This window comes from Gopherus flavomarginatus, chromosome 4, assembly GCF_025201925.1.
Source record: "Gopherus flavomarginatus isolate rGopFla2 chromosome 4, rGopFla2.mat.asm, whole genome shotgun sequence".
Taxonomy (NCBI): domain Eukaryota; kingdom Metazoa; phylum Chordata; order Testudines; family Testudinidae; genus Gopherus; species Gopherus flavomarginatus.
The window spans coordinates 215578350-215596686 of record NC_066620.1 but is presented as its reverse complement, the minus strand read 5'-3'; the positions used below and the strand labels follow the sequence as shown (position 1 = coordinate 215596686).

The following is an 18337-nucleotide window of genomic DNA, read 5'->3' as shown; positions in this document are numbered from 1 at the left end:
CAAACAATATGTCAGCAGGTGTCATTTAGTGCATTTAACTTGTATAATGTATTGTCATGTTTGATGGTTGGAAATTGTGGGGGGATACCTCAGTACTAAGACTGTAATGCCTAATAAAGCAAGTTTGTGACATGTAGTTCAATTCATATTAGAGATCTCTGCTTTAAATGGTCTCTTAGAGTTGCTAATAGTCACTAGTTGCTTTTTATTACTTGAGTTCTTGAAGATTATGACTACTATAGTTGCCTTTCCAATCTTCCAGAAGTAGTTGAGAACCAAGGTGTTGCCTTACCATGGACAATGTTATTGTAACTGATGAGTTGGAAAGGGAATGGTATGCAACAAAAAACCCCAGCCACTATTGCACAACCCACTTTGGCTTCCAGAAACCTAGAGTCGGGGGGAAACTGATAGGCAACCATTTGAAAGGCTGTTATAACACTAACGCCGCCCACTTCCCAAACATCTGAATTAACAAAAGACTGAGCCAACCCTGAACTGAGGCTCCAAATGTCAAAGTTCTGTGCCAGATAGTATAAAGGCTTCAATCTTCTCAATCTCCCAGTTCTTTTAATTTTTCCTGTTCTTCTCTTTTGCCATGGAAAGACCAAGGGGCTAAAGTTTGGCTGGAAGTTCTCTCATCAATATAGAGCAGAGCTTAGGCTAACCTGGGATAGAGACTGATAGGAGGTGTGGTTAATGAATCTGCAGGATAAGTCAAACATTGTATCCTAAAAGATTGAAAAAATAATTTTTAAACAAAATAATGTGACATATTTACATGATTCCTTAAGTGCAAACTCTTGTCACAATTCACACAGCTGAGCTCACTTAGACTCACTATACAACAAGGTGCTCTTTCTTCAATGAAAGAAGAACGCTACTCTGTATTCCTGATTCAGTAATGTGTCTCTTGTGCAAGGCAGTAAAACTCCTCTTTCTTCCCGCAAAGAATTTCAAAAGGAGGCACAAAACCAAGCCAACCTTCTCCTCATCCCATATGTCTCAGTTACTGTACTACAAGGCAGGAGACACAGAGCTTAGAGGGGCCGATGCAGTCATCATGGCAGAAGGCACCACAACCCTTGCACATGATCATGGCTTTCAACCTGCAGTAGCATTTAGAAGGCGAATCCTCCATGTTGTTGTCATCACCAAAGGCTTGAACTGGGATGGTCTGATTGTGGTTGCCAGGGTTCACAGCCTGGCTGGCGGGAATGGTGGTTACAGTCACAGAGAAAGACATGACGTTCCCCATGCTACTGGCCAACTGATTGCACTTGGATAGCCCGGTCATGAGAGACCCTTGGTTCACATCTGGAGAGGTGGAGACATTTATAGTGCCACTGTAACTAGGACCAATGAGCTGTGCTGCAGTGTTTCCATATAGCTTTGGAGGATGCGAATGGGAAAGCAGTGGAGGCTGCTGCAACACAGAGTCTGAAGATGGTGCAGAAGCACTGTAAGCCTCAGGATTGCTGTGCATCATTTTTCCCCTCATAGCATGTGCCATTTGCTCCTGGGCTGCCTGAATTAAATCTCTTGCTAATGCAGTTCCATCAAACACCTGGCCTCCTGGGAACTGGTGAACACTCTCCTGGCTGTCTGCTGCTTGCTGAGATAAGACGGCCTCCTTCTTTACATTCTGTCTAACAGGCACATTGTAGTCTGAAGAAGCGTTTACACTGTGTGATACCTGTTCTCTTTCATGCTGGCCAGAGACTTGGGAAACCAGGGATTCCTCTTTTACAATGATATGTTCACGTTCATCACCAGTACTCTCATCATCTGCATCTCCTTCATCACTGCTGCTACCATTGCCAGCTATTTCTTCACATTCCCCAAATTCTATTTTTGGATCATCAGAAGGATCATTCCGACACAAGCGGGTCTCAGGATTCATGGACAGACCTCTCCTGAAACTCTCCGACCCACGACCATAGGTGGAAATATTCAGCAGGTAATGGCCAGACATGGCAGGCTTGGATGTCCTCCTACCCATGAAACCCAGCATGAATCTCTGACTGGTGGAGCTGTTGTCTAACTGGAAACCTGAGTGAACGAGGCTGAGCTGTGAAGGCTGCAGGACTGAGAACAGATTCTGCCTCTGAACCCGCTTGATAAGAGTCTGAAGGATCTGCTCTTGAGTGGCTTTGTTGAGTGCCTCTTGGCACTGGTATTGGTCAATACTAGTGCTCCTCAGGTCCTTTCCGGAAAAGAGGGGAAAGGTCCTTGGAACATGGGGCAACTGCCTGCTTGGGAAAAATATCTTTCCAAATTGCTGCATGGCTACATTTGATTGTCTCTCACTACTTTCCCCTCCAGAGCCATTCCCAGCTGTGCTTGTGGCAATGGAAAATGCCGACCCTTTTGATTCATTTGGAGCTAATGGGACAGTTTTCATTTCTACTTTGGTGAGAGGCTTAGGCATGATTAGTTCCATTGGGACATCTTTTCCTTGGAGCAGCTGGGTGACCAAGGGATTGTTAGCAGGAATATTGGAGCTTGTCTTCAGAAGGGGCCCACTTGTGCTCAAGGGAGCTATATGTACTTTAAGGCTAGGGGCTACTGACAAAGTGCTATAGGATGGAGTAGAGATAGTAGATGCTACCATAACACCAGCCTGATTTTCTGAGGTTACCACTGCCAGCGAAGACATGAGAGGGGAAAGAGGTTTGCTCTTAGGAATACTTAAGCTGGTCTCTTCTGTGGCAGTAAGTGCTGACTTAGTCACATTTTTGTCAGCACCTGCTCTGGATACATTGACATAGACTGCTTCATCCCTGACAGGTGGTGCCCCTGAGATCTGGCTTAGACCTGCTGGAGCTGAAGGTGCTTTCTCTTGTCTGTCATTACTGAGAGTATATATGTGGCCTGAGACCACGGATGGTCTGGAAACCTGACTTACAGTCACATTTGGAGGGCTCACTTTTATTCTGTTCATTTTCTCTAATGCTGGTGGAGCTGGTGATGATGAATCTTTGCCTTTGTTGCTGGTTGCAGTTCTGGATTGTATTGTGGGCGTTTGCTGTAGTTGTGCTCTAGAGACACTGAGAGGTGCTGTCCACTTTGTGGCCTGGGTCTCCGCTTGGGAATGGGTCCCTGGACAATGGGGAAAAGGCCTTCTCGTACTTCCCCCGCTTCCAGTTCCTGCCAGTTCCAGTGCACTGCCCTTAATTCCAGTTTCATTGGTTCCATTTGTTGCTGTACTACTCTTCTCCTCTCTTCCTCCCCCTCCTGGGCCACCACCACCTCCTGGACCAGGCCCTGGGATGGCTCCTCCATTGGAGGCAGCAGCGGCAGCGGCTGCTGCTGCAGCAGCTGCCCTCTGGGCCTTGGCCAGCTGGGCTTTTGCTTTGATGTCTGCCAAAGTCCTGGCCCCTGTTCTTCCAGGACTGGTGACAGAGGTTGGAAAGTAAGCCCTGGGAGAGACCTGGCTAGCAAGAAATGGCATTGGGGAGATTCTGGAGACAGGAATCTGGAAAAAAGTAGAAAAGAGACACCATTGAGCAGAAGGGAATTTTCTACTCACAGATTTTAAATCTGTAGCATTCAGAAATTTATGCATTAAGACGAATCCTTAGTAGTCTTCAGTTAAATTAAACAGGAAAAACGGCTGGTAAAGATTTTTTTAATAACAAACTATCTAATTTAATCCTGTGAAGGCAGTTGAGAAATCCAGGGTACAACAGGCATGAGAGAGAATTCAATGCCCATGTAGCTTCGTCTTGGAAGGGGCAAAATTATGGGAATAAGTAATTCTGGATACACATTTCTGATCACCATTTAGGTCAGAGACATGAATTATTGATTGTGTCTACAAATCAGGCAGTGAGACATTAAAGAGCCTAAACTGTGGGTGCAAGTAATTGTGGGAACAATTTTACATCAGCAATTATTTGTATCCATGCTTCTGCATCCATAAAAATGGAGGCTGTTTTTGAAACTATTACCATATGATGTAGACACTGAAGTTCTCTCACTGTGTATAACACATTGCCAGTGAAGAGGCTGCAGCTATCTGTATACACAGAGCCCTGTTGGCAGAGACAGTGTCACATGACCTAAAAAAGTATGTCCATTATTTGCCAAATGGTCAGTAGTAGTAAAGGTATTTGATAAATGGAACCTTCCCTTCACAGCCTCTCTTTTATTGTTCCCTTACACCAGTGGCTGATCTACATCTAGATTGCAGCAGGAATCTAAGCTCTTGCTAAGCCTCAGCAGGTGGTTGGCTCTTAGAGCTGACAGGCCACCCGAAAAAGTCTTTCCCATTTTCTGCTCGGATTGAGAGAGAGACAGCAGATTGCATCCCGTCAGTCACACCAAGCCCCAAAGGAGTGATATGTAGTCTTGAGGTCCTGGTGCTCTGTTTGGGGAGCTGGTTTTTGTTTGACATAATGTGGGAAGCTGCCAATATCCCTCAATCCTCATCCACTATTCAAGTCTTGGGGATGTTCACACATCTACAGTGCACTGCACACTCCTCCCTGCTATTTGTCTTGGGGACTCCTCGACAGCTTTCCCAGTGCTGCTCCATATTGATCTATAGTGTCTCCTATTATTCCAGTCCTGGGCTTTTACAACTGTGCCACTGTACTGACCTGAAATACCCTTTGACAAGTGTGCATGTGTCAGAGAGCCTGATTTAACCAAGTCAGCAGGCCAGCAGACTCCCATGGCCAAATAGCAGGGCTTTGGGATTCCTGTATCGAATACTTTCATTACTATAACATGCATGAAGCGGGATTTACATGGACAGTCGAAATCAAAACAGAGGCAAAACATTTTTGTAAGAGTTACCAGTGGAAGTGGCCTGTATAACCCCATGATAGGCTTGTCTCCAGTTTCCTTTACCTTGAGTGGGGGAACCTTTCGCCCCTGTGCCCCCTCCCCAGCTGCAGGAAAGGACTGCGGTTGGGTCCGAAATGACTGCTGGTACTGGCAGTTGTCCATGACTCGTGGCTTTTTTTCAGGACTGATTGGTGCTTCCTCCTGACTCTCTGACTTCCTCTTGAGGCCCTCAGCACTGACATCCATTTGTTCAGTTGCAGGGGGTTCCTTTTTAGATGTGTCCTGTGGAGTCACTTGACTTGCCATGCTTGCCACTGCTTCGCCTGCTTTGGGGCTCTTTGGTTTGTTTGGGGCCAAGGCTGAGGTGCTTGTGTTCTCCTTTACTGACAGATCCTTGGATGGAACATGCTGTCTTTCTTCGTCTGCCTTCTGACCAGAGGCAGCTTGTGGCTTCTCTTGCATGGATTCCTTAGTACCCTTCAGAGGCCTAGAGAGAGTTTGGTCATTAAGTTTCAGAGCATTGTTATCTGAGGAATTTACTGATGCTGCAGGTTTGCCTGATTGGGGATGCACATCTTCTCTTCTTTCCTCTCCTCCTTTTTTCCCTGCTGGTGGTGGCACCTGCACTGCTTGTGCTTTAGACTCTGACAGAGGAGTTCTCTCTTCTTTACTGGGTGGTGCCTTGGAGACTAGCATGCATTTCATCTGTTCAGCTGGTGGATTCCTGGCCTGTGTGTCACGAGTGCTGGTGTATGTTGTCAGTCTCTTGGATTCTTCAGGACTCATTCCAGAACTAACAAGAAAAAAGAAAAATTATGTATTATAAAATGTCAGTCTGAAAAAAACATTATTTTGCCATGAAAATGTGGGCAGAGGGTTCTGTATCCATACTAGAATCTAAAGAAACACTTCACACATACCATTTCCCCTGATTTTAAGCCCACCATTTTTGATGCTCTTCATTGTAGCTACCACTCTTCCAACCCATACAGGTCCTGCAGCAGCGCTCTTTAAAAACCAACCAGAAGAGAGGGGCCCTATTACATGGCACAGGGCTTTCCTTCTACACAGATGCTAATTATCCCAGGTCACAAACTGAAAAGGATTGACCAATGGCGAAACTGTTCAACATTCAAGCAGTTACTATGGCTGGCTATAAAAGTTCCCTTTAAGCAGCCATCCCTGTATATAGCAGTAGGAGACTCCAACAAACCCAGAGGGCTTCCATCTGGCTCCCCTAAATCTTAATCTCACAACCTGGAGTTTACAAAGGGGATCTGGAAATGGATACAACCCCCAAAGAGAGTGAACCATTTTTTTCAGCATTTTGTGTAGTACTGAAGCACCCTCAGTCTAAAAAAGTTAAGGAATAAACATCCTGCAGGAGAACATTTCTGTTTGCAGATGAATAAAGGTCTCCACATCTAATATTTTTCTCAACCCTGCACCCTCAGGAAGCTGGGAGCCTCTCACTAGACTGCCCCTAATACCCCACCAGCCTGGGTAACAAATGAACAAGCTGGAAATCTGAACCTGAATTCCCAGAAAAGCAGCTGATGCAGCATTCACCCCCAGCACACTATCTTGTAATAGCTACTGATACAAACGTGGTCTGTGGCATGAATAAAAAGCCAGATGTCTACTGAAGCCAGAGAGCACCATGGGATTGATTCCTACCAGCCCAATGATAACGAACGTGATTTTAAACACTCTCTCACATGTTAGTTTCATAACCATTGTCTTTTTCAAAAAGAAACTCTTGGCAGACAGAGATGTCACGTGGTACAACAGTATCCATTTCTGAGAAGTGCAGAAACCAGATCTGCAGCTCCCTCCAATCCTTCCCTTGTACAAGGAATCTCCATTAGTGTGTTGTCCCTAGTGCAGGGGCATCATTTACTACAGGCCAAGAGGGGCAGTTGCCCTCCCTAGACTTTGGTCTGCTCCCCTCCCCCTGACTTTTCATAGGTCTATATTCTCCATGATGTCTTCCACTTTTGGTTCACCTCATTCTTTTCAGGATATATTATAATCACACATAATGTTCTTTATGCTGACAACTTCCCCTCCCACCCCCCACTCTTCAACACACAAGAATTTTTCTGAAATAATGCCCCTCTGCAAGAACCTGGAGACATTGCAGGAAAGGACACTTGACTTTTTAGTGAAGTCTACAGTTGTCAAGTGTATTTTAAACAAGGGCTTAACCTTTGGGGCAGTTTAACAAACTAAGACCTCATCTCTATTGGCCAGTGCCTGCTGCTCCACATTCGTCTGTGTCACTAACCCACCAGAGCTTGGATACTCATGATCATGAGAATAAGGTTTGGAGCAGCCCAAGCTCCCTGAGGGTTAAAGCAGCACAGATGAATGGGCAGAAGGCGAGGTGATATCCCAGAGCTGAGCACAGCTCCTCATCACTGAAGTTCTGTAGAGAGATGAACACTATTAATTATTTTAACAATATCAATCCTACCTCTGTTCTTTTCGCTTTCTTATAGCATACAGCTACTGATCGAGGAACCTGAAATGTCCTGCAAACCCTCATCCCACAGTGGGGAGGCAGGGCTGCTTGTAGCTAGGAATAAGGCAGACAGAACAATCTGTGAAATCCACACCAACACCAGCTCAACAGTGTGTGAATCAAGACATAAAGGGAATTCACACAGTTCTGCATAGCTGCGGAACATGTGAAGGTCAAAAATCACAATCAAGGACAAAGTAAATGTGAATAATTTAGTTGGCTGGAATATGCCAAGAGAACCTTAAGAGATGGACCTTCCAAAACTGTGAGAATAGGGGTGGGGAAGAGAGGTGTGAAGCCTAGACTATATCCACCACTGCAACAGGCAAGGAACACTAAAGCGAGACTGGATAAAGCACTGGAAACATGTTTTAGGGAATAATCCAGCACAGACCAGGAATTAATTGGATGACCTAATAGGTCTTTTCTGTGATTCCATTACAGCCAGATGGAGTTAATCCTCAATCAATTTAGAAGTCCAGTGAAAAAGAGGGTCCCATGAAAGAAAATGAGCTCCGAATTCTGGGAACTGGTGCCTCAGGACATGCCATGAAACGAAAGACAATCCAGTTTCTTACCTTTGACCATAGTAACTCTCAAAGAATCGTTCCTTCCATAGCTCCACTTTCTTCTCCTTTTCAATCTCCTGCCGTATTCTCAGTTGCATTTCTGGGGTGAACTCACCTGCAATATACAGAGGGATATCAGCAAGAAGGTCAATCAACAAGAAGAATTAGGCCAACTGCAATCATGGAGAGACAGCCAGACTTCAAGATCCCTGTCATTTTTTAGATAAACCAGTGCATTGGGAACTACTACAGCAAGGTTTCTTTTACAGACTATGTATTATAACGGATGTAACACAATGGCCTTGACTTGCAACTATTAGTTTACTCGTACTGTCTTTCAAGAGGGGATGTAAAACCAAGGTCTTGTGGTCATTTAAGAATCCTATGGCAGTATTTGCAGTTAATAAGCCTCAATGTCCTAACAAATTCCAGCTTGAGTACTTGCATTCTGCCTCTTTAAATTCCCCTTTCAATTGCAACTTAGAATAAGAAATAAAGAATAATCTTATTCATCACTATTGCGTAGCGTTGCTGGATGCCATTAAACCACTTTTGTAGTCCTGAGGTGGCTGCAATTCATGCCTAGTGAAATGGTCAATAATGTTATTTAATTTTCCAACTGTGCCTGTCATAAAAGTTAAAAACAAGCTATCAAAACATGTCAACTAAACCTAAAAACCTTCCCACACCAGAACATACCCCTTTCTATTATTCCCCCTCTGCCAATCAAATCTTCCTCCCCGCCCCCAAGAAAGGCTGGGAAAACGGCTGAGATTTGCAGTGTTGTATGAAGCCAGGTCTGGCAGCTCATGGGAAGGGAAGGAAGTTTCTAAGCCAAGAACTCCTAGTTGCCAGACCACTTCCTTTTAAGCCACAAAGCTGTTACTAAGGATCCACAGAGGACCCCACCTGCCATACTATCCTAGTATGAGAGCCACAGTTCTCTCCAATAGCCAAGACCCAATTCATTTAAGACTGTATAAATCAAACCCAGTACTTTAACCTTCTTCTAGCAATCAACTGGCAGCCAGTGCAGATCACAGAGTAATGGTGTAATGTGCTCTCTGTATGGAAAATAAAGAGTTGGTTGTCTTCCAGTAACTGTGGTTCTTTGATACACTGTAGTCTGTGTGGATCTCACTGTAGGTGCACATATGCCTCATGTGTGAGACAGGAAACTTTTCAAAGCCGCATGTGCACCCTGTGCCTCCTCATGCTCCTGTACAAGAGCATTAAAGGCAGAGCAACTGCAAGCCTTCCTCAGGCCCCATGCAACTCAAAGCCTGGGATTTCTGAGTACTCCAAAAAGCAGGGAAGAAGGGTGCATCATGGGATCCACCCCGACTACAGCATCTCCAAGTATCACAGTTACTGCAGAGCAGCGGTTCTCAAACTGTGGGTCAGGACTCCAAGTTGGTGGCTTAGGCTTGCTGAAGCCCGGGGCCTGAGCCCCACTTCCGGAGGCTGAAGCTGAAGCTCGAGCCCCACCGCCTGGGGCCAAAGCCAAAGCTTGAGGGCTTCAGCCCTAGGCAGTAAGGCTCAGGTTACAGGCCCCCTGCCTGGGGCTGAAGCCCTTGGGCTTTGTGGTTGGCCTCCTTACCCAGGGCACTGGGGCTCAGGCTTCGGCCCCTCTCACCTGGCATGGTGGGGCTTGGGAAGGCTCAGGCTTTGGTCCCCCTTCCTGGGGTCATGTAGTATTTTTTGTTGTCAGAAAGGGGTTGCGGTGCAATGAAGTTTGAGAGCCTCTGCTGTAGAGTGAGTAAGGGTTCTTTTTTCTTCAAGTGTGTGTCAGCATGGATCCCATTGTAGTGACTGGCAAGTAGTATTCTCTCGGGATGGTGGGAATGAGAACTATCAGTTGCATCAGTCAAACAGACTGGAATATTTTTCTGCCAAACTTGGCATCTGACCTACCAGCTAAATCCTCAGATTGGCTGTTCTCTAAACCAATCAGATGAAGCTATATGATGGTGGTACACAAAGCATGTTTCTGCCACACTGGCATCCAGACAATGAATTGACATTCACTGACATTCATAATTTTAGTACATCTTTGAAATAAAGCAGTTGAGATAGAAAGGTGCCTCACTTGCTTTGCTAAACAACATCTCTGTATGCACTTAGAAGCAGTGGTCAGCATGCAGCCCAGGGGACAAATGAAGCTCACATGGTTCTGCAACGTGGCACATGGCTGCCCTTTTCTTCTGTATAAAAGTGTGGCTCACAGAAACTACCAGTTCCAACTACAGTGTGGCTTGGATGAAGATGGAATGTTTCACTCTGCTTACCTATAGCCTCTGCAGGTTTGCACTTGGTTATACATGAAATGTATATGCAGGTTCCATAAGTGAGCCATGTTTGCTCACCCCAGTTTAGTCCCTCTTTTCTAATGAGAACAGTGCATCTCCACTACCATCCCAGCACATTACTTTTCAAGTATCTCTGCCTCATCTCACTCATTATGTGCTGCAAGTCACATTTTTTCAAAGGACAAGTCTCCAATCAAACCTCCTCTCTGCTCTTCAGTCTGGATAACCACTAGCTGGCACTTTGTCCTCACTGACCATTTTGAGTGCAGCTGTTTTCATCTGTTAAATCACTATAGGACTGGAATTTCTCCATTATGCATTCACTAAACACCTTTTATTTAACATTTATAGAGAGCCTTTGATGATATTAATTAAAGAAACCGAAGAAAATATTAAGATGACTGGAAAATGGGTGAATAACATTCACTATGTAGATGACAAAGTGCTGTTGGCTGATTCAGAAGAATGTCTGATCAAGTTGGTGGAGATTATGTATGAATATGGCAGAGTATGGTCTAGAACTGAATGTGGATAAGACATGGTGATATGCAAGAATCCTCGGAAAACATGCAAGATTCCAATGAATGACACAACTGTACAGCAAGTGAGATTATTGCTTTAGGATGCATCATTATAGAAGATGGAAGATCAGAAACTGAAGTCAGCACCAAAACAGTAAGGATGAGAGACATTCTGGAAGAATAAACATCTGATGAGAAGAGAGATAAATCTGAAGATTAAAGTCCAGCTCCTAAAAACTTACATTTGGCCTGTGTTAAATCACTGCTGTGAAACACGGACATGCAAACAATTGATAATAAAGAAATTACAGTTCTTTGAATTATGGTGTTATAGAAGAATTCTACAAATATAATGGATAAGCTGTGTAACCAACAAAAAAGATATTGGAGATGATTGGAACTCAGCAAACACTAGTCAGAGATCTTATGAAAGGAAAGATTTGATTTGCAGAGCACATTTTAAGGGGTTCAGCAGGCAGTTCATGTTTATGGGCACTGGAAAGGAAAGTTGATGGCAGAAGAACACAAGGCTGAAAAGGAAGACCTTAGGGGCAGACCATGTGGTATCCTGGGGGGATCAAGAGGGTTATTTTCCCACAAAAAGATTAGAAGAGGATCATAACAAACGGACTATCATGACTGCAAACCTCTAGTAATGGAGATGCCACATAAGAAGAAACTCCTCAGAAGTCCACAGTTTATAGCTCCTTGCTTCCCAGTGGCAAGAGACTCACCTTCTGACAACCTCTCTTTCCAGCCTTGGGCAGCTGAAGTGAAGAACTCATTGTTGAGTGCTGAGCCACTCATCTTCATCAAACCGTCTGCCCCAACCTGAGAGAAACAAAGCAAGCAAATGTTAACTCATTGAATACAGACTTAAGTGCCATGTACTGCCACCCGGGGATCAGAGGAGCAGATTTTGGTCTTAAGATCACTGCTTCGACTGATAATGCCTCATGGCACTCCAAAGCTGCTCTTCTGATTGATCCAGGAGTAAAATTATTGGCCTCAGAAGGTCCTTCTTCACCTAAGTCTGGGTCCCATAGAATCATGCTGGATTTCTCTTGCCATTCCACCTTCGCCCCAATCCTCTACCCTCCCACTGCCACGCACACATACACAATAAAAACCCTGGACAAATGAGAATCACAGGACCCTACAGGAGACAGGGAGAAGCACAAGCTGATGCTTTACAAGTTGCACTACTCATAACATAAAAGAAGCATTACAACTACCTCTCAAAAGGCTTCTGCAGGTACACGCTGCCCTCCCTTCTAAATGATCACAGAGTAAACTCTGAGCTGCTGTCAAAAACAGCAATGCTGGCAATTTCCAGGGGAAAACAAAAAGGCACACAAAGAGGAAGTCAGGGACATCAAAAGAAACATTTTAAAAGTCAGTCACATTGTTTAATTGTACTTTCCCATCTGTCAGTCTCCATATATTGTTTCTCGAGCTCCTTGCAGCAAGGACCATCTTTATGTTCTGTGTTTCTAAAGTGCCTACCACAATGGGGGCCTGGCCCACTAGGGCTCCCAGTTGCTATGAAAATACGTATAATAAATAATAATAATAGTGTCAAATGCGCAGAATCACAGCCATGGATATTTCAGACAGACCTGTGCCCAATGGGGGCCTATGAAATAATCAACCAAGTAGAAAGCTATGCTTCAGTGCGGTGTGCAAACAGAGAAAGCGTGTACTCTTGGCCAGGAGCTGTACACTTGCCACTTTGAGGAATGATAACAGGGGTAACAGGAGAAGATCTGGGTTTCTTTCTGCTCAATGTATCATAGAATTACGAGTCTCATATATCAGAAACAAGCAAAAACCACACAGTTCCATAAATCAGAGCAGCTCACCAGGGGTCAATGGATGGTGGCTTCTGTTTCTTATACAAGATATAAACCTTGCTGTTAGGTTCCTGGCACTCTAAATCTGCCAAGGCTCAAACAAAAGAGAGATTTAGGGCAAAGGGAAGAAGAATTATGCAGCAAGCTTTCAACAATGCAAGATTTGTTTCTTTAAGAAAAGCATTGTTTTCACTTAATGTCAGCATTTGTGGTATAGATAATTTAGTTTAAAACAATGGCAGTGACTAACTGGGTTTGCGTGGGACAGACTTACACTGAGTTCTACAATGAGGGGTAGCTGAGCAGCTGTGTTGTAACGATTTGGGAAAGCAGAAATCTTTCTCCTACTCGACTGCATGGAGCAGTATCCCTCACCTTGGCCATGGCTTAGTATATGTGCAGAATATCAGAGGGGTAGCCATGTTAGTCTGGATCTGTAAAAGCAGCAAAGAATCCTGTGGCACCTTATAGACTAACAGACGTTTTGGAGCATGAGCTTTCGTGGGTGAATACCCACTTCATCGGATGCATACATGTGCAGAGTTGGTGTGGCTGGGTGTGAGGACATGCTTCTGTCAGCATCAGGTACTGGCAATTGCTGGAGGCCAGTTGGAGGGCTGGGTGGACCCTGGGTCATGTCTGATAAAGCACACTTTTGGTATGTGCCTTTCTGCTCTCTACGAGCCCGTTAGATAGTATTTTGATTTTTTGCACCAACACCCACACCATCCACTGGATCTCAGCCAAACACATGGAAGACAAGTGTGTGACCACGCAGATTTGGCACATCTATGGCTTTACCTCTTCCCTTCTCCAATTTTCTAGTTTAAACAACTTTCCTTCTCCAGTTTACAGAGCCTGCAAATTCTCCGAGGAGCAAAATAGCACTGAGATTGCTGAGCAGTTCTAAGAAAATTACCACAGTATTAGCTGAAATCTAAAATCCATCATCGGGGTCAGACAACATTTATTCAACTAGTCAGAACTCTTTCCCAATCAAATTCTGATTCAGCACAGTGACTTGGCATGTAGAGTGAACTAGATTGCACAAGTTAGAGCCTTGGTAAAACAAGATCACATTGCAGGAAGAAAAGGAATGCAGGGGGGAGGAATCTGTGACTTTCTAGTGGGGTTGCCAACAGGGAAATGTGCATTGTTTGCTAGGGCAAAAATTCTAAAGAGCCTAAGTGAGCCCAGATTTTTAATCTACAAAAAATCAGCCCAGCAGCCCTTCCTGCCTAATATTCTTTCCACACTGAACACTTCAAAGGTAGAATTTTGAGGTTAGTCTGCAGTTTACAGTGCAGGGCCCCTATGGCTTTCTACACAAAGAGGTCTAAAGGGTATTCCCCAATGTGTTGTGCTTTTGGAGCTGGAGAAAGAGGAAGAAAAGACCTGCCAATATGTTACTCTAGAAGTCAGAGGGATATTGATTGTAAGTACTGCTGAAGGAAGTTACAAAATAGCATTTTAGCAGAGGCGCTTTCTGAGGTTATAGTGAAACTAGACAATCTTTCCAAGCTGTAACCAAAAGGGCTCACAGTTCCCATCTGAAGGAAGATAAAGTTTACTAACAAAGTTGGAGCACTGTACCTTGGGCATTTTATTATACTAAACTAGTAGTCAAGATAGTCTTGATTGGAGTCTCGTGAGGCTTGGGATAGAACGTGGGAAGATGGATTGATTGGTTCATATGAAAGGGTGAAGTTACTTTCAATAGAAATTTTGGATGCGGACATAGTGTGACCTTGTTTTTGGAGAATATTTTGTAGGGAGGATCAGCCATGAGACCCCCATCTCACTTGTCTGACAGAAATAATAGTGAGCAGAAAGGCCACTTTCATAGATGAATGTAGGAGGGAACAGGTGGCTAGGGGTTCAAATGGTGATCTGGCAAGGCATTTCAATAGCAGATTGAGGTCCTAGGCCGCAGTAGGTTGGCAAACCTCTGGGTAAATGTTGTGGAGACCTACCAGGAAGCGTTTACTAATGCAGCACATGAAGATCGAGGTCCTGTCAATCTCATGATGGAAGGCTGTGATGGCTGCGAGATGGACTTTGATCAAGCTCTTTGCTAAACCCGAGCATTTAAGTTCCAGTGGGTATTCCAACACTAATGGTATCAGTGTTGTAGAGACCGTCAATTTTTTTTCTTGACACCAGGAGGAAATCTCTTCCATTCTGGAAGGCAAGTATTATGTGTGGTCACTCTCCTGCTGTTTAGTAATACCTGTTGAACTTGTTCCGAGCAGGCTAGTTCTCCATGATGGAACCCTGCAAGAGCCATGCTTGAAGGTGGAGTATCTCCAGATTTGGATGAAGAGTGTGACAAATTTGGATGGTGACAGTGATCAGGTAAGGGCACCATGCTTGCCTGGGCCACGTCATGAGGATGACTTTCGCCTTGTCTAGTCGTATCTTGTGTATCACGTGTGATATCAGGGGAATTGGTGGGAACGTGTACATGAGTTGTGCATCCCGTGTGATGAGGAAGGCGTTCCCCAGTGATCCGGGTCCCATTCGTGCTCTCGAGCAGAACATTGTGCATTTATGGTTCATTGGGGGAAACGAACAAGTCAATGAGGGGAGTGCCCCACTGGAAGAATATGGATAGCAGGACTCCTTCGTTCATTTCCCACTCGTGGTCTCGAGAGAAGTATCTGTTTAGCGTGTCTGCTGTTGCGTTCTGACAGCCAGGAAAATACAAGGCTGAAATGGTTATGTTGTAGTGTATGCACCAGTTCCACAGTTTCATGGCTTTAGTGCAGACAACCCGCCAACCTTAAGCATATTCTCACCAGCAACCACACACCGCACCATAGCAACTCTAACTCAGGAGCCAATCCATGCAACAAACCTTGATGCCAACTCTGTCCATATATCTACACCAGCAACACCATCACTGGACCTAACCAAATCAGCCACACCATCACCGGTTCATTCACCTGCACGTCCACCAATGTTATATACGCCATCGTGTGCCAGCAATGCCCTTCTGCTATGTACATCGGCCAAACTGGACAGTCCCTACGTAAAAGGATAAATGGACACAAGTCAGATATTAGGAATGGCAATATACAAAAACCTGCAGGAGAACACTTCAACCTTCCTGGCCACACAACAGCAGATTTTAAGGCAGCCATCCTACAGCAAAAAAAACTTCAAGACCAGACTTCAAAGAGAAACTGCTGAGCTTCAGTTCATCTGCAAATTTGACACCATCAGCTCAGGATTAAACAAAGACTGTGACTGGCTAGCCAACTACAAAAGCAGTTTCTCCTCCCTTGGTGTTCACACCTCAACTGCTAGAAGAGGGCCTCATCCTCCCTGATTGAACTAACCTTTTTCCTCCTCTATCTTGGTGGGCCCTGTGCTTATTGGCAGATTTGCTCGCCTCACAGATTCACTCTGTGGGTCAGGAAACAGCCCAGAGACCTTCCCCTCTGGTAGAAGCCACAGTCCAGGTCAATTCCTCCTGTGTTTGATCAGGAGTTGGGAGGTTAGGGGAGAACCCGGGCCCGCCCTCTACTCCGGGTTCCAGCCCAGGGCCCTGTGGACTGCAGCTGTATAGAGTGCCTCCTGGTACAGTTGCGCGACAGCTACAATTCCCTGGGCTACTTCCTCATGGCCTCCTCCCAACACCTTCTTTGTCCTCACCACCGGACCGTCTTCCTGATTTCTGATAACGCTTGTACTTCTCAGTCCTCCAGCAGTATGCCTACTTGCTCTCAGCTTTTTGCATGCCTCTTGCTCCTGGTCCCTCATACGCACTTCCTCTCCTCTGGCTCCCTGGCTTCCTTTGGCCTGACTGGAGTGAGCCCTTTTATAGCATCAGAGGGGCCTTAATTAGAGTCAGGTGCTTATAACTTGCCCAATTACAAGAGTTGATCCTGGATGAGATTCTCTGGGCTGAAACCAATAGGTCTTTCATCTCTTCCGCTATTGCCACAAAGAGTTGCATGGATCTATGGAATGGTTTAGTCCTCTTGATGTAGAAGGCGAAGGCACACCGAACATCCAATGAAGTGAAGTGAAGATGCCGCTCTTCTGAATTCTTGTGAGGCTTTGGGAAGAAGACTTACATGAAAATGGTCTGGTTGCTATCGAACTGCAAAACCACCTTTGGCAGGAAGGCCAGATGGGGATGCAGTTGGACCTTGTCCTTAAAGAACACCATGTATGGGGGTTCTGACATAAGGGCCCCGATTTCAGAGACACCCTTCTGGCTGAAGTAATAGCTACCACAAAGGTGATCTTCCAGGAGAGAAACAGCAAAAGGCAAGATGCTAGTGGCTCAAAGGTAAGGCCTGAGTTTCGATAGGACCAGGTTTAAGTCCTATTGGGGAACTGAATCGTGAACTTGAGGGTAAAGTGTCTCCAATCCCTTAACAAAGCAAAGTGTCATCTCGTAAGAGAAAACTGATCTACTGCCCACTGGCAGGTGGAAGGCAGAAACTGCTACTAGATGCACCTTGATAGATGAGAGGGCCAGACCTTGTTGTTTCAGATGGAGTAAATAGTCCAGAATAGACTGAATGGAAGATCGAGTCAGAGAAAACCCTGGTTAGGATGACCACATTGAGAAACACTTCCACTTAGCAAGATAGGTAGCCCTAGTGGACACTTTCCTACTACCCAGCAAGACCTGTCCAACTTCTGCTGAACAGGCTTGCACCTCTGGGTTCAGCCATGTAACTTCCATGCAGTCAGGTGAAGGGACCCAAGCTTTGGATGGAGTAAATGGCCATGGTCTTGCAAAATCAGGTCTGGGCAGAGTGGGAGTGTTAGCGATAGTGGTACCAGAGTGCTACTGATAAGTCTAGCAGCATGCTGATCCAGTGTTGGCATGGCCACACTGGGGCTATATGAATAACTCTCACCTTATCCCACTTGATTTTCAGAAGAACCTTGTGAACCAGAGGAAGTGGATGAAATGTATAGAATAGGAGCTCTGTCCATGGAAGCAGGAAGGTGTCAGAAAGGGAGCCAGGGCTGTGCCCACACAGTGAGCAAAATGGAAGGCATTTCCTGTTCTGGCTGGTCATGGACAGTCTACATGGGGAGATTCCCTCCTTTAGAAGATGAACCTGGTGACCTCGGGGTAAAGGTACCACTCGTGGCGAGAGGAGAAAGGTCTGCTGAGGTGATCTGCCAGCGTGTTCCAGGCTCCGGGAAGATGTGAGCAGAGGAGGTGGACAAAGTGCTTCACGCAGAAGTCCCATAGACTGATGGCCTCCTGACACAGGGCAGAGGAGTGCACTCCTCTCTGCTTGTTGATGTAGAATGTGGCTGTGGTGTTGTCAGTCAGCAATTGTATTACCTTGCCTGTGATCTGAGGAAGGAACAGTTGGCAACCCAAGTGGACCATTCTGAGCTCCTTCATGTTTATGTGCAGGGAGTGCTCTTTCTGGGATCACAAGGCCTGAATCCTGAGGCGACTGAGGTGGGTTCTCCAACCTAGGTCTGAAGTGTCTGACACTAGTGACACTGATGGCTTGGGGATGACAAAGGGAATGCCCACCGTTACCAACCGGGGTGGGGTGGGGGTGGGGAGGGGTCCTTCCACCAGTCAAGGGAGGCAAGGACTGGAGCCAGAACTTTAAGCACCAATTCCAAGTGGTGTCTGTTCGGAAAGTACACCGAAGCTAACTATGTCTGCAGGGGCCTGAGGTGCTGCCTTGTGCGCTGGACCACGTAAGTGCATGCAGCCATGTGTCCCAGTAATTTGAGGCAAACATAGGCTGCTGTGATTGGGTAAACCATGACC

General features: G+C 45.5%; 1 protein-coding gene across 12 annotated transcripts in view; it reads right to left on the bottom strand.

Moving 5' to 3' along the window:
- Positions 1 to 739: 739 nt before the first annotated feature.
- Positions 740 to 18337, bottom strand: part of ASXL2 (ASXL transcriptional regulator 2) — a 245057-nt gene continuing 227459 nt past the window's right edge. For all 12 annotated transcript variants that reach the window (XM_050948704.1, XM_050948702.1, XM_050948703.1 and 9 more), the window contains 4 exons: positions 11452 to 11548; positions 7897 to 8002; positions 4858 to 5587; positions 740 to 3478 (listed from right to left, as the gene is read on the bottom strand). In XM_050948704.1, the coding sequence (XP_050804661.1) occupies positions 1010 to 3478; positions 4858 to 5587; positions 7897 to 8002; positions 11452 to 11548 (3402 nt within the window). In that variant the 3' untranslated portion in view covers positions 740 to 1009. The remainder of the gene's footprint in view (positions 3479 to 4857; positions 5588 to 7896; positions 8003 to 11451; positions 11549 to 18337) is intronic.